Source organism: Festucalex cinctus, chromosome 6, assembly GCF_051991245.1.
Source record: "Festucalex cinctus isolate MCC-2025b chromosome 6, RoL_Fcin_1.0, whole genome shotgun sequence".
NCBI lineage: Eukaryota > Metazoa > Chordata > Actinopteri > Syngnathiformes > Syngnathidae > Festucalex > Festucalex cinctus.
Window position 1 is genome coordinate 8,455,205 of NC_135416.1, and position 17,025 is coordinate 8,472,229.

The following is a 17,025-nucleotide window of genomic DNA, read 5'->3' on the forward strand; positions in this document are numbered from 1 at the left end:
AATGTTACAACCTGTTTGTTAAATACAGTGGCTCACAGTTCCAAGACTGAAGTTTCAGATCAATAAATAATACATTTTCATACAAATCTTACAGTGTACATGTATAAGTTTACTGAATGGTATTTTCTAAATTTAAGTACAAAAAAAAATCGCAACAATCGACTTGTAAATTCATATCGGGATTAATCGGTATCGAATCGAATCGTGACCTATGAATCGTGATACGGATCGAATCGTCAGGTACTAGACAATTCACACCCCTAATATTTAGTATTACTGTCAGCCATTGTGACATTATGCAAATTTTAAACATAAATGCCATTAATAAATAAAAAAATAAATAAATAAAATAAATAAATAAATAAAAAATACAATTTAATATAATTTAATTTAATATAATATAATTTAAATAAAAACAGTACTTGAATATTGTTGAGTCAAAACATAGCCAAATCTTTAAATTACATTTAATTATGTTATTATTGATATTTATTTTAAGGTCTATATTCTTGAAACTACTAGGTTAAAAAAACAACAACAACACAACAATAGAAAGTTGGATCAAATTGACCCAGGTAGTGGGTCAGTCCGATTTTTAACCAAAATTGGTGCCATGTCTGGGGTCACGCCATGGTTAAGTTTGAGTTCATGACCTGTTAAGTTGGGTTCATAACCGTGAGGTCAAGTGTCTGTTATGTACTGATGTAACAAGTGTCTGTTTTGAACTGATGTAACCAGCATCTAGTTTCAACTGGTTTTAGGCTATGTGATGGTATGTGATGTCAAGGGCTATGTGATGTCAAGAATCTTTAATCCCTTTACCTGGTCAACGCCCAATCAGATAATTCCATGTCAGTCCTGTTGCCCACATGTCTAGCCACAACCAATCAGATTGATACCTTGTCTATATAAGCCTCCTGAGAAGTGTGTGTGTCTTTGTCGGATTATTACTTCTGTTCCCACTGTCTCTCTTTGCAACTCTTTTTGTTTCTCGTCTAATCAAGTTTTTTCCATGCCTCTCGATGTGAATAATTAGTTAAAATCTTATTTGTGTTGAGCCACAGCTGAGTTATTCATACCCAGCGTATTGGGTGGAGGAGTTGACACATCAGCATGTTGGGTAAAGTTTTTGATCCAACAAGGACTAAAGACTATCTATACTAATGCGTTGCAGCTAGCAAGAAATGGGTTACCAAGATATCTGTACAGCTGTGGTTATGCTATATGCTAATTTTATTTGGAACATTTTTGAAGAAGAAGAAACTTCCCTGCCAGGGGTTGCCACTACAAATTCACATGACCTGTTTGGCACAGTTTTTACACCAGATGCCCATAATGCAACCCCTTTTCTGTGGGTGTACTGTTCACCCTAACTGGGATTTGAACCCCAATCCCTGTGTTCAAAGTCTAATGTTCCATGAAATTTGCCTCAACTCGAGTACAGATTATGTCCAAAATGGTGACATCAATTTCCAAACCAACTTTGGGTAAAAGCAACCCAATCTGCTGAAAATTGACAGCTACCCAGCAAGTGAGTTAGGATATGGGAGGAAGCCTGAAGAGAACACGCAAACTCCACACAAGTAGGCCGGAGCTGGGATTTCAAACCGGGACATCAGAACTGTGAAGCAGGCATGCTAACCGCTCGTTCCATTCTGCAGCCAAATGCATTCAAAGTCACAAAAAAGAAAAGAAAAGTGTATTGCATGTGAGAAGTCGTCTGGAAATAACATGTCCTTGCTGATAGGTCGCTCAGCTTCACCAGCCGTGCTTGAGCATGGATTGGCCTGCAGCTCTTCTGCCTACCCCCCCACTCCCCCCTCCTGCTGCTGCTGCTCATTGGCTTTTTTTTTTCCTTCCTTCCTTTTTTTTTTTTTTTTTGGCACTGATCGCTTTACACCGTCCATCAGTCCACACAAGCAGAGTCCAGGAGAACATCGCATCACGCCTTGGAGGAGGCGGTTGAAGATTTAGCGAGGAAGGGATGCAAACAAAACAATAACATGCGCGCACCAGAAGATGGCATTCTGGCGCGTCTGTCTGCATGCACAATGAGCTCAGCGCCTGTATGGTGAGGAGAGGACATCGCAGCACCGGTGAAGATGTTCTGCGCCAGGCTCAAGGAGCTGAAGATATCCGGAGAGTGTCCTTTCTCCAAAAGCAACCAGCGGCAGGAGGAGAAGGAGAAGGAGAAGGAGAAGGAAGAGGATGCGCGGCGAGGAGATGCCGGGGAGAGCTCGGAGGCGCGCAGCGGGAGAAGTGCGCACGAACCCGCGCAGAGGAGCAGCAGAGCCAAAGTCAACCTACATACCCTCGGAGAGAGCATTCGCAAACTGGCGTGTCCTCAGGTGGGAGCAAGCGTGCGCTAAATAGAAGGAGCTTTAAAAATAAATAAATAAATAAAAAATTGGCTGCCATTTTAGGATTGTTCTATTTTATCAGCCCACCAGCCACCACCCCAACCCCCTCCCAATTAAAAGACGCCTCTCTCTTTAACTTTACAGTTTCAGAGGCTGCACGCTGCCCTCCAAAGAATGATGAGACAAAGCAAGGAATCGGAAAGGTAATATTTTAAATTTGGTGTAGATACAGTGGTGCCCAAGTCCGGTCCTCGAGAGCCCCTACCCAGCCTGTTTTCCATGTCTCCCTAATTCAGCACAGCTGAATCTAATGACAGCTAATCAGCAAGCTTGGCAGAAGCCTGATAACGATCCTGATCAGGAATCAGGTGTGTTAGTGGCGAGAAACATGGAAAAAAGGCTGGATAAGGGCTCTCGAGGACCGAACTTGGGCACCCCTGGTGTAGAACTTCCATCTAGGTATCTGATGTAGTTGTCATTTCAGTGAGAGCACACTCAAGCAAGGGTGGAAAACAACAGGGGCCAGTTCACATTTAAAATAAACTCCAACAAGGACCATACAGTAACAATAACAACAACAACAACAATAATAACAATAATAATTGTTATTGTCATTAGCGCCTTAAAACGTGTTTCCTAAGTGCTTTGACAGGACAGATAAGCATACAAGGTGCACAACACAACAAACAATCACAAGTATAAATATTATATCCAAACAAACAGATTCTGTCTTCTAATAATGATGATCGACATGAGCTAAGAACAAGAAGGTTCATGGTGGATGCTGCTAAAAAAAAATAAAAAAAATCTACAAATTCAAAAACTAAAAATACAGTAAATCAATGTCCATCACAGGTTCTGGGTATTTAATTTTATTTTAGTATTATTTTTTTAAGATTCTACAGTTACAATTTTGGGTGTAATTCCACTGTCAGCCGTACTGAAAAAAATTCCTTCAGTTTTGCTTTATTAAAAAATGTACATTGGTTGCTTATGAAATGTGGTATACTAAGGGGGAGAAGGGGGGTGGGGATACCTGTTTAATCATGCACAAACATCAATTAAAAACTTTTTTTCTGTGTTCAAAATGCCAAAAAACTATCTTATCCTATTTTATGACCAGACTAAATTTGATGTCAAATAATCTGTAATCCTGATTTTTATTTTTATTTTTCTTTGCCCATAGGTTCATTTTATAAAGTGCATCTTTGGGCATGATTATTGATGTACATTTTGTGATGATAAGTTTGCCAATTTAGAAAAAACAGGATTTGTTTATTGAAAACACACTGGGATCATATAGCCTACTGTTTATACTGTACAATATTTTTGTGATACCCACTCCTCTTGCGCACCCTCAATATAAGTGGTCAAATGTGTTTGTAATATTTTAAAACTGTGTTTAACCTTTAAAAAGTAAGTGCCGTAAATTCACTAACACATGCCTTGCGTGCATGGCAGTATTACCATTCATGTTTTGCATTGCACTTATTGCTGGGGTGGTCTAACGTAACCCCCATGATGGAGGGGGGATTATTGGACACAACATTAGGTACACTCTGACTTGAGTTGAAGTTCAGTCAGCCACATTCCAGCAACTGTGCACACGTAAGAGTTGTGAGAGGATTTATATCACAAAAAAACAACAACATGTATTTCAACAGGGGTGTGGAGACTTTTTATATCCACTGTTTATGTCTGAGTGATCACGGCAGTAATTTGTTATGTTTTGGGCAGATTAGCCAAATAAATGCAGATGTGTTGCTTTTTGTTTCCATAAATATTTCAGATTAGTCTGTCGTCGTTGTCATACTCTGCATCATTGTTATACTGTACATTATAACAATTCTTATCAGGGTTTTCTGTCAAATCCATTGCTGATTGATGTAACTTTATCCTTGTGTTGGCAGCGTTGTAGTCTGTTGCACGGACTGTAGAGAAGAACCAGAGCATTTAACGGAGATGATGAACACTCATTCAACCAAAACAGGTAAACTGAAATTAGACACACTACAAGTCAATATTTGGACATAGAACTCTCATGAGAAAATCAATCTAGACACCGGCCTCATCAGTGCCAATCCAATTTTGAAGTGGTTCCTTTGATACATTCCTGTTGCTGAAAATTTTATCCAGGTGCTAATCAATATTTCATTTGTTCTTTTTGTTTTATGGACATTACATTTTTGTGCTGCAAATTGTCATATTATCTACTATGCAATGTTAAAAATAGGGCAATGTAGTGACATAGTGGGAGGGTTCTCCCCCAAAAGTTGATTTGGAGACTCTAAATTGTCCATCGTCTATACTGTATGTGCCCTATTGTTCTGTTGTAATGATATGGACAAAATCTTATATCTTGAGTAGGTCATTTTTATATCCCAATAATGATATAATTCCTTTAAAAAAATACAACAGGTATTTCATGAAATAAAACACAAATATGGAGTGGCCAAGTAAATATCATTCCAAGTATCTGGGAGCACCACCAGTTTTCAAGGAATGCAATCAAGTGCAAAGAATGAAGGAAAATACAAGAACAATGCTTCAAATTTGCCTATAGTTACAGAATACAAGTTTGTCATCACGTTCTGACGTCATGCGCTGGTTCATGTGACTGTAGTGTCTTAGTTTGAACACCAGGGGCGCGATGTAAAAAGAGTATCCAGCTGGCTCCAGCGCCGCTGTCCTGACGAGGACAGAAAATGAATGGATGGATGTCAAAATGACTTACAAAAAAAAGTTGTTAAAATACCAGAGCTAATGGTGTCGCAAGATGTTGCACAGTAATGCACCATATCTCACAAAAAGTGAGTGTTATTGTAAATATTTTATTTTCCCATGAGACAACCCTGGAGAAATGATACTGTACTGGAATGTAAACATCAGTATATTGAATGTATACCAGTCTCAATTTGCTGTCAGAATAACTCGACACACAGATATTAAATGTGAACCGCAGGCAACAAATGAGTGTATTCCAACTTGTTCCTGCTTGCATCCCGCAGCCATCCCAATCGAAGCCTTGAGAGTGTCTCTCGGCGAGGAGCTCTTCCACACGTGCTACGAGGAGGACGGCCACATTTTGCGGGTGGTTGGGGGCGCGCTTCACGACTTCCTCAACAGCTTCAACGTGCTGCTGAAGCAGAGCAGCGCGCCCCGAGCAGATGGAGGCGATTGTTTAAACGAAGCATCCGTGCTGTGCTTAGACAAAGATCCGGGTCTGCTTACTGTCTACTTCTTCAACCCTCACCCCACCACCGAGCTCTTCTTCCCTGGGGTCATCAAGGCAGCCGCCCGTCTGCTCTACCACACCAGCGTGGATGTGCTGATGGACCCCCCCTGTGCCAAAGACAGCATCCTTCAATCCAATCCTCAGCACAGTCTTTTATACACTGTGGTTGTGAAGGGCGATAAAAACCTGAGCCCCAGTCCTCTGCGGGCGACCTCGGCCGGGACCCTTCCTACCTCTCTCTTTTCCACTATCTTCCCCTTCCATCTTATCCTGGACCAGGACCTGGTTCTGGTGCAAATCGGACACGGGCTCAGGAAGAGACTGAGCAGGAAGGATGGCATCAGACGAGCGTCGACGTTCCAAGAACGCTTTTCCATCGTGTGCCCTCAGATCAAATGCACCTTTCAAGGCATCCTGACCATGCTCAACACCCAGTTTGTCCTTCGGATCAAGCACGGGGTCTCCGGAGCTGACAACACGGGAAAGGTACGTCCAGGACCAGAATTCCAGTCTCTTATTAGCGGCGCCAAGGTGGAAATCAAGATTCTGCCACCAGCTGAGATCACAGGCAAATGTCAGAGGCCTTTTCTCCATCAAAGGCTCAGTCGGCCTCGCGCTATTTATGGACGGGTGCAACTGGTCGCCATGACAAGAACTGAGAAGTCTCTGAGTAAACATTGATACCTATTTGTTTGAAAGCAGGAGAGGCATTCAGTCAGGCAATAGGAAAATAAATCAACGCCCACTATTCAAAAGGGTTAGGGGCCTACCATAAAAAGCAATGGATGCCCCAGAAAACTATATTAATAGTTCAATTCACAAATAAACCACAAACAATAATCCCCATCAATTATAATTTCAGACTCATTTTAGAACGTTACCCATAAATGGTTGACAGATTATTTGATTTAAAAAAAAAAAAAGTGCTGGAAGTGTGCATTTGCATGCATGTGATGAAGAGTCCCTGTAATTTCTACTAACAGGCTTAATTTAGCCTGACATACAATATACATCTCAGTCAATAATATCAATTCAACATAGGCCTACTTCCTTGAGACCAATTCCTATTTAGACAGGGCTTTGGCGCCATCAGGTGGTATCTTAGAATGTCAAAATGTACAAAACTGTGAATAGGCAAGTTTTGCAGCATAGGACAGAGGATAGCCTCCACAAAAATTACAGAGAATTGAAAAGTAGTGCTTTGGCGCCGTGATCATTGTAGCGCTTTCATACACCAAATTTGGTGGGGAAAACAAGGACCAGTTGATGCCTTGCAACTGAGAAAACGTTTTTGTTTGTAGACTTTTAAGTCAAGTTTAGCAGTGCATGTTGAAGTCAGGATAGAAATTTCTATTTTTTTAATATTTGGCGCCATCTTGTGGCATCTACAGGCAATTATAAACCTTTTAGTGCGGTTTTTTTTTTCACTATTTGTGTCACGGCTCTGTCCCGATCCCCTTTACTGTACTGTAAATAAAACTGTCATTCAAAATAGGTTCAACCGAGCATGGCAAAGCTAACACGATGTAAACGTCACTGCTCTTATACTTCCATGCATCTATTGACCCATGCTACAGAAGTATTTTTACATCACGCGTAATGACCAGCATTTGTGCATCTTTCCACCAGAGAATTACGGTATGAGTCCTTTGCAGAAGCCACGGCAGAGCGCCAGGATGCTCTTTTTAGCAGCAACATTTTCCCCATGTATTCACACTGACTGCGAAAGCATACAAATTGCGTTGGAGATGATCTGAGACAGGGCCTTCCCCGTGCACCTGCTCGCGTTTGGAAAACAGATGTCATCCATCCAACTTGTTTAACCAGTCAAGCGGAGAAGGTGCATTGAGTCAGAAGAGCTGTTTTTCTCCGATGTGACAAAACTTCCAGATAACGGCCATAATTCTCAAGGTAACCCCTGACTGAGTTGCAACGAGAGGTTCTTCATGTTCCGTTAGATCGAATGGTGCATCTGCTCTAGAGTGTGAGGAAAGTAAAGGGACTACATAAAGTTTGGCCGTAATCCATCTTCAGATTCTTGCCAGCGTATTACAATTTATGTTATTGTCCCTAAGGGACAGAATTAAAATACAGTTAAGACAATTTAGAAACAGTTAACGTAGTCATGACTTTTTAAGGAAAGAGACACTGTACAGAGAAGCAAAATCAAAGACACAAGCTAATGCATTGATTACAGCTCAGCTATTTGTAGCATTGTGCAAATTTATTAATCGCGATACTACATCGCGCGATTCTCGAATCGATTAAAAAAAAATCGATTTTTTTTTTTTTTTTTTTTTTTTTAAGAGCTCAGAATTGTTCATTCGGTAGTCTTACCGATTCAACGTCTTATCATCCTTGCCTTTTTTTGTTTTTTGTTTTTTTTTTTTTTTGTGTGTGAATCGATTTTTAAACTTCCATTTTTAATGGGAAAATATTCAACAAAACGTCTGACTTCGGGTTAGGATTCACACCTTGAGCATGGAAGAATGTTATATGAACGGAACATTAAGCCTTAATATTTTATTTTAATGCTGTTCAAACATGAAACAGATTACAACCTCTATAAGACTGAAATTTCAGATAAATAAATAATACATTTTCATATAAATCTTACACTCTACAAGCTTACTGATTAGTATTTTCTAAATTTGAATGAAAAAAAATCGCAACAATCGACTTATAAATTCGTATCGGGATTAATCGGTATCGAATCGAATCGTGACCTGTGAATCGTGATACGAATCGAATCGTCAGGTACTAGGCAATTCACACCCCTAATATATATATATTGTGAGTGATTTTTAAATTATATTCCAACCGAGATGATATAAAATGAGGAGTTCAAGTCGTCTTGCTAATTTGCCGGCTTGAATTTAATTTATTTATTTGAAAGGTGCAACACACATTATTCAGCATTTCTCAATATTAATGGTCCCAAGTTAGATAAGTTAAGCTAATTTTCATTGGCAGTCCCGTATTCTGAAGGAAATTGTCACTGTCCCGGACACTGGCATGAATGTATCCGAATGTGCGAAGCGCAACTGGATCAGAATAGTGCGGGAAAAGACAAAGTGGACTTAGGTTGGCTGGCATTTGTCATGTTTAGAAATAGCATTCCGCTGCAATATAAATAAATGTTCTACTCTGGCATGGCTGACGCAGTTGCACACTGTCGAGCTGCCAATACTTTGTGTTCTTAGTCATACAGTACGTCCTGAGAGAGATTATTGATTTGTGCGTTCTGTTGTCTTAAAGGACACTGGAAAAACAATCTTGAACAAAGTAAACCAAACTGTACAGTAGAAAAAAAAAATCCGACTGATTTGTCTTTTCAGCTCATGGACCTCAAGGGCCAAATGATCTACGTTTCCGAGTCCAACGTGATCTTGTTCCTAGGCTCGCCATGTGTGGATAAGTTGGAGGAGCTAACAGGCCGCGGCCTCTACCTGTCTGACATCCCAATTCATAACGCGCTACGTGACGTCGTCCTGGTCGGCGAGCAGGCCAAAGCGCAGGACGGCCTGAAGAAACGTCTCGGCAAGGCCAAAGCGGCATTGGAGCAGGCGCACCAGGCGCTCGAGGAAGAGAAGAAGAAGACGGTGGACCTCCTCTTCTCCATCTTCCCCGGCACTGTCGCTCAGCAACTGTGGCAGGGCCAGACGGTGCAAGCCAAGAATTTTGAGCGGGTAACCCTGCTGTTTTCTGACCTGGTGGGCTTCACCGCCGTTTGCTCGCTCTGCACGCCGATGCAAGTGATCACCATGCTCAACGAGCTGTACACCAGGTTCGACCACCATTGTGGGGAGCTCGATGTTTACAAGGTAAGTTTGTGTGCCTTCATGTTTCCACCGAGTGATTTAAGTCGCGAGTCAGCTTCAAATACAAAATAAGACTCGTAAGGAGCTGCTGTCTGCCACAACTCACATGTTGACGAGCGCACAAAAGACTAAACAGCCAACACGGCTCCAGTTTCTGACGTCACGCATTTAGGCCACACCCCGACTCATTCACTCCCAGCCATTTTCACAGAAGCAATCCCGTTCGCTCCCGGCTGTTTTACTGGATTTTGACTGATTTTGCAAGGCCCACAGAATATTGTGTTCTATTGCTAAAAAAGCATGGGACCTATCACAAGAAAGATTAAAGTCTCTTCTTTCATCAGAAAAAAAAACATGTTTCTATCTGTTTCCGTTTTGCAGCAATTAGCATTAGAAGAGTCTAAGTTTCATCAGTTTTCACAAATCTATTCAAAATTGTAAGTAATTTAGCTTTTTTTCTACATGGCTCTGGTTGATCTCCTTTGCTCTGCTGCCACCTGCTGGCCGTTTGTGTAATAACTACCATTTCTGCAACCGTTCTTTGCAGTTGAGAGGCTGCATCAAAGCCTTCTGTATGCTCTAGCATAAAAAAACAAAAAACAAAAACAAAAAAACGTATAAATACGTCTTTGGGACACAGAACATAAAAAAAACGTATTTACACATTATTGGGAGCAAATGAGTTAAAGGCGCATAGCGAACACACAAAAACTATAGTACAATTAGACATGATTGTAAACTGTGCTTGTTTTCTTTTTTAAAAACAGACATATTTGGGGGACTGGAATAGAGTAGTTGCACTTTAGTTCAGCTCGATGGGGAAAATCAGTTTTATTTCTACTAGTGTAGATGTTTAATTTGAAATACTGTACATTAAACCAGACAACGTGTTGATGAAAAATGAATCAAATCAATGGCTATATCATGCCTGCCTCCACTACCGTTCTTCCAACCTTTTATTGTGATTGGATGAGTGGGATGGAGCAAACGTGTGTGTTCTGTCTGCGCGAAGAAGGCTGACACACTATTTGTATGCTTTTGTTGGCATCTTTAATCACTCATTTTTACAATAAAGGTTGTTAATCTACCACTACAGTATATTATCTGTATTTTTACTGTTACATGATGGATTTTGTTGTACTTTGTGACTGCCGACATGAGGAATTACGGCTGCTTGTAAGCTAGCATTAGCGGGTGCTTTTTCAGATGTGTGTGCGCCGCCTGTTGATTTCTGGAAGTGTTATGTGTTGTTATTAATTGACGTCAATCATTGTGGAGTGGTAAAGTTGATGTCGACTACTTGACTATAGTCAACCAGTCACTTCAGTGTGCAGTTAGCTAGCTAGCTATAAGCCTACACCCTGAAAATGAATCTTCCCTGGGTGCCATAAATAAAAAAACTCTATGTCGGTATTTCAATTAGGAGGATTTGGCGGCGCAGATTGACCTTGTGCTCGTCTGCCAGACCACAGAAACCCCAGCCTGCTAGCTCATGAGCTAGCTGAAACCCCAGCCTGCTAGCTCATGAGCTAGCTGGTGGCTAACACCTTTTGTTGCAGCGTACAGTTTTGTTACGTAGCTGTATAAGGACTTAAAAAGCACCATTTCCTTTTAGTTTTGACTGCAGATTGATGTAATCGAAAATAGCAGATATTAGTCAGATTTGCACGCTGAAGTGATTTGCATCAAATACCTGCAGACTGACGCCGAGTGTGCGTATCAGGCAACGACGATGCCTGCCAAAGGCTGGATGTTATAAACAACATGTCAGCGAAGCCTTAACAAGAGATATAGCGGCATGTTTGACAAATAGATCGTAAAGATGCGAGGAAGCTCCTTCAAGACCCTGTTCCACTCCACGTGTAGGTCTAAAAATAGTTCCACTTTGTCTGTGTCACATAGTTGTCGAGTGCTCTCCTGTTACATGAAAGAAGACGACGACTTTAAAACGGCAAAGGATGAAGTAGAATTGAAATTTTATGGCTGCTGGCTTGTCTTGCGCTGAAGGATGGAAGACAGACTGCTTTCCACTTCACGATACTCCTCATTCTGTTGATAATTTCTTATTTATTTTTTATTAATGACTATATCTTTTCAATCCATCTGTAACATTTACGTTGACGCAGGCGAGCAAAAGACTGCAATGGTAACTATCTACTGTAGGTGGACGTGGATTTTAGTTATACAACCGATTGCCGTGTAAGACGAAGACATGCTAATGTACTATGCTGTCTCCAGGTGGAGACCATTGGGGATGCATATTGTGTAGCTGGTGGCCTACATAAAGAGAGTGACAGTCATGCGGTCCAGATTGCACTCATGGCCTTAAAAATGATGGAGCTTTCTGATGAAGTCAAGACTCCAACTGGAGAACCAATACAGGTGAGGAACCACTTTCCACAGCGTACCAGGAAAAATCCACCCCCATTTAGAAACTTGAAAACTACAATGGTAGAAGAGTGAAAAACCAAAATCTTAAATTTGATCATTGTCCTAGTTGGACCTAATGCATGTGGACTGTAACGTGCATTTCATTTCATTTCATTTCTGTGTTGGCCCAGACACCAAGAGTATGTTTTTGGATAATGCTGCCATCAAAATACACAAACCATATCACCCTTATAATCTAATAAATTGTTCCTTTGGCGATATAGAAATCCATACTGAAGGGTGTGTCCGAGGCAGGCAAGCAGTAACGAGACATGTCCAACCAAGTAAAATTGCATTTGCCAATTATAGTTCCTGTAAAGTGAATTCAGAGATTTGTTTCTATAAATAATTGTCAAAAAATATCTGCAAAGACTGCACGAACTATGTTGTACTTAATTGCAGAGATACAGCGTTAAACACTTTTCAGTCTTTTCAGCATTTCAGTTTTCCTGTTTTATTTTTTGTTTGGACATGGCTAAAATGGCATCCTGATGCACTTTGTCACCTTTAATGATCCACCCTCCCCAACTATATGAGAACTTGAGTGCCTTTGTTCAAGTCAGTGATTATCTGGCACAATTGCGAGTTATTGAGCTAATTTCTATCAACACAGCATTCAATTAGTTAACATGATATATAGGGGTGTAACGGTAATGGCAATATCGTGATATCGTGACATTAAAACTGCCACAATATCGTCGTCGTCATGGCCACGATATTTAAAAGCTACACATCTGTTAAAAAAAGTCAGGTTAATATCCATTTGTGGAGTTCTAGCACTCTCTGGTGGCTAGTTTTTTTTAGTGCAGTTTAATTTTCATTAGGGATGTTTTTGCCCTTTCTATGTTTAAAATACACTAATTGTCAGATGAAGAGGATTGTAATATGCTTGTGAAGTGAGTCAATATGTGGAAGAACTCAATGTGTGCTTGCATTAGGTGAGTAAGTGCCTCAATATTAAACGTTATTAGAGATTGGAGGTTTATATGCATTGCTGTTATGTACAAAAGCACAATTTTGTGCTCTTTTTAGTATGAGCTCTTTTTTTTTTTTTTTACATTATTGTGACCTTTTTTAAATATCGGCAACCTCCCCATAATATCGTGATAATAATTGTATCGTGAGCTTCATATATAGTGATAATATCGTATCGTGATATTTGGATATCGTTACATCCCTAATGATATACCTACACCCTGAAAATGCATCTTTCCTGAATGTCACAATTTACCAATTTACAGAAGAGTTCAGTATCACTATTTGAATTATCAAGCGAGAATGTGACTGTGATATCCACTGGCCGAAAAAAAAAAAAGCCACAAAAAAGTGTTAGCTTGTGAGCTAGCTGGTGGTTAGCGCCTCTCATAACAGCATGGAAAGCTCTGCGGTGACCGGTTGGGATATACTGTACGTATACCAGCCACGGGAGGTTTTAACCGGATATATTTACATGGCTCAAATTTTCAGATAAAAAGATGCTAGCTAGATGAAGTAGCTATGTTTCCGCGTGGTGTGCATTCAGAGGTCACGCCCCAGGAAGATTAGCTCCTGAGATGTCAGGAGCTAATGGGGCTCTTAATAAACTAAACTAAACTAAACTAAACTAAACTAAACTAAACTAAACTAAACTAAACTAAACTAAACTAAACTAAACTAAACTAAACTAAACTAAACTAAACTAAACGCCCACAGCATTAGTGATCTCAATTTCTCAATTTCTATGTGTTGTTTTTCTTAATCATTCAATTTTGGCAGGGTTGTTAACAACACTGTTCTCTATGTTGTGTTCATTTTAGAAGATAAATATATTCTCATTTTACATAGAAGCAAATTACAAGGCATGCCATACGTTATGATGTTTCTGGCATAGCCTGAAATACAATTTCTTCAATTCCTGAACTGGATCTCTTTAATTGAGGACATTGTTGAAAAGTGGAATTAAAAACAAGGTAGATTCATGTGCTGCGATTGGCTGGCAACCAGTCCAGGGTGTCCCCCGCCTACTGCCCAAAGCCAGCTGAGATAGGCGCCAGCACCCCCCACGACCCTTGTGAGGAATAAGCGGTCAAGAAAATGGATGGATGGATGGATTCATGTCAGAAATGTATTTGTTTTACAGATGCGCATCGGCCTGCACACCGGATCAGTGCTGGCCGGTGTAGTCGGAGTAAGGATGCCACGTTATTGCCTTTTCGGAAATAACGTCACCCTGGCCAACAAGTTTGAGTCGTGCAGCCAACCTCGAAAAATCAACATCAGCCCGACAACGCACAGGTGACATCTCCACTCGTATTTACGTCACATTTCATAATTTATACTGTACACCGTCATCCATTTGCAAGGTTACCGAAGGAACAGAACACGTGTCCCAGACAGGAAGCTGAAAGTCAAGACGAGCGCTGTGTTTCCTCGGGTGTCCAGTCAGTTGCCACATTGATTCATGTTTTATTTGTGTACGCTTCATCCTAGATTGCTGAAGGACCGTCCAGAGTTTGTTTTCATTCCCAGGAGCAGGCAGGAGCTTCCGGCCAATTTCCCAGAGGACATTCCTGGTGTTTGTTACTTTTTAGAGGCTTCCTTCAAAACTTCACAACTGACGTGGAAATGAAGTCCAGCTGCTGCAGAGAGGCTCCTGACTCTTCCTTACGAACACTCATCAGTGCTTCTATATTACAGTTGTCCAGATATTGATGTCGCTAAAAGTGTTTGTTTCACTTGGGGGTCATTTCAAAATGCTTTGGGCCCCTGCTATTTGTGAGGGATAGGGACAGAGCCCGACCTCGGATGGCTAATTTCCGCAAATAATTGACGCTCACTTAAAAGTACCCTCACAACTACAGTACAGTAAAGCTACCTCAATGGTGTCAATGCCCTGGGGTGGCCTGTGCTGGCCAATGGACCGACGTTAAATTAGTTCCACACAGTGACCACAAAAAAATGGCGTTGGTAGATACTGTATGTTGAGCGAAGTTCCGCACAGCTGTTGTTACAGATTCCGCTGGTTTTTAAGCCTTGTTTGGTCCTAATTTGTTGAAACAATCAAGAGTGCTGTTATCCTAGCCATCATCTTCCACTGACTAAGGCAGCTGCTGTTAGATTTGCGATTGGACGGGCGAGTCGGGGCCTGGGAGCAGAGTGAGCGAGCGCATGTGTGGGCGAAACTTCCATCGAAAAACAAAACAACCTTCTGCCTTCTGCTGTTTCGTTTCAAGTAGAAGTTTGTTTAAGCAGACAACTACTTTGATGTATTTATGGCTGCCAAATGAGAATACAATAAGAATATCTTTCATACAGTATTTTGTCGAGAAAAATAACAAATAGGTGAGTTTTTCAGTAAATAATAGAAGAAAAAAAAAGTTGAATTCATCAATAACAAACGGCAAATATGTAAAGGTCCACTGTACAATTATGAGGCATTGAAGAAAACTGGGAAGTCAGACATGATTAATTTCTGACTCGGAAACACGACTTGACCCTCAACATCTGAGTTCCCATCTGAGAGTTCACTGTTGTAAATCCACCCCAACCATCAATTCACCCCAAAATTCACAGAGACGATTTAAAATAGAATACACAGGGGAATTTTCAAAGTTTTACACAATCTGCTCTTTGCTCTGTGACATTGGTTAAATTCCAAGTTGTTGTCATTCAAAAACAACATTTTCCCATGACAGTCAGTTCATTCGATGGTCATACTGTTGCCAGGCAATGTTTTGGTGGTTGAACATTGTAGAAGAAGTTAACCCGTGACACATGGAGCAAAACTACAGTACTCACATAAGTGTGACATCACACATTTATATTATTTCTCTCTAAGTTTTGAGTAAATGTTAATTTTCCAGGTGTGTACCGGTATATTCAACTCTAAATTGTACCAATTTTGAAGCATTCAACTTAAGAAGTTCCTCAATAGAGGCAATGTTATGTATCGGTTATCGTAGCAATTTAACACAACCACAACAACGCAATAAGTAGCTAATCGCGGTTGTCATTTTTATTACTACTTTGCAATCTGACCTTTTAAGGTTCCATGTACGATATCTCCACCTTCCCAGCAATCTTGAATGCAGCATTAATTCCAATCTGAGCAAGCTAGCACTGAATTAAATTAATATTCCAGACCAAAAGGCAGCAGTCGAAAAAATAGGGATCTTAGATGGGACATGCGAGTGCAATGTTATTTTCATTGAAATATCAAGACATGAGTTTATGATCACACGAGTCTTGTGCTATTGTCCATCTGTACGAGCACTGCAGGATGAGTTCATTCGATCATTTCAAACTCTAATTTAAGGCACTGATTTTCTTAAGACTGTTTTTCTTTAAATTTTATTTTAAAGATTGCAATACATAAATGCTGCCAAAACGTATTAGTGACATCATTGGATAATATATAGATTTGATGTGCTTTTTGCTTTGTTAAATTGACCTGATGGTTTTGCTAGAATGAGAGATAAATTCTATAAATATTTTTCCTGTAAATATTTAAGCAGCGTTTGCCCCCTTTTGTAATTTTCGGACTTCCTGCTTGCACCTTGATATGACCGGGAAAAGCTCACAAAAACACTGAATTGGCTGTCTATATTTTGGTTTAGAGACAAACGCATGAAGATAGATTTTTCAATATTTTCACTGTATCTACAATCAAGATTGACAGAGCAGACTCAGGTGCCTTATGGAAGCAGGATCGCACATTTTTGTGTAAAAAAAAAGTTGATCACTTTTGTTTTTTCCAATATGAATGCAAGCCACAAAATCTTCCATCAAAGTATATATTTGAAATACATTCATTATACATTCCAGTACTGCAGTTTCCTAGTAAAAGTATTTTTACTGTTTTCACTGTACACATCTTTATACACTATTTATTATGTTGTTTTCATTGCACAATGCGCATTCAAAACAAGAATACAATGAATGTCCTTCGTTCACTCATATGATGTGCTATAATTGTTACTGTAGTGCAAACAAGAGTGCAATAAATAAAAATCTAATGAACCTGAGTCCAAAGCATATATTTTGCACCACAAACATCAATGTGAGATGAAGTAATATCAATTAACATCGTTAAGGTAATTTTATTTGGTGATTTAAGTAGGAATAGGTTACTACGGTAATGGTAGGAAATATGTTAAAATGATTCCTTTGTGTGTGTGTTGTTTTGTTTTTTTTTTACATC

The 17,025-nt window shown here is 40.1% G+C and overlaps 1 protein-coding gene across 1 annotated transcript; it reads left to right on the top strand.

Moving 5' to 3' along the window:
* The first annotated feature begins 957 nt into the window (after positions 1-957).
* On the top strand, positions 958-16,849 carry gucy1a1 (guanylate cyclase 1 soluble subunit alpha 1). Its single transcript, XM_077524029.1, has 8 exons — positions 958-2,348; positions 2,505-2,563; positions 4,271-4,350; positions 5,369-6,081; positions 8,934-9,419; positions 11,655-11,798; positions 13,966-14,120; positions 14,316-16,849. The coding sequence occupies exons 1-8, from the start codon at positions 2,103-2,105 to the stop codon at positions 14,452-14,454; spliced, it is 2,022 nt and encodes a 673-aa protein (XP_077380155.1). The 5' UTR covers positions 958-2,102; the 3' UTR covers positions 14,455-16,849.
* Positions 16,850-17,025: the final 176 nt, after the last annotated feature.

Excerpts from the sequence above, each read along its gene's own strand:
- gucy1a1 (XM_077524029.1), top strand. The coding sequence starts at position 2,103 with ATGTTCTGCGCCAGGCTCAAGGAGCTGAAGATATCCGGAGAGTGTCCT. Across the intron at positions 2,564-4,270 it reads CAAAGCAAGGAATCGGAAAG|CGTTGTAGTCTGTTGCACGG; the intron begins GTAATATTTTAA and ends TTGTGTTGGCAG. Across the intron at positions 6,082-8,933 it reads GAGCTGACAACACGGGAAAG|CTCATGGACCTCAAGGGCCA; the intron begins GTACGTCCAGGA and ends TTGTCTTTTCAG.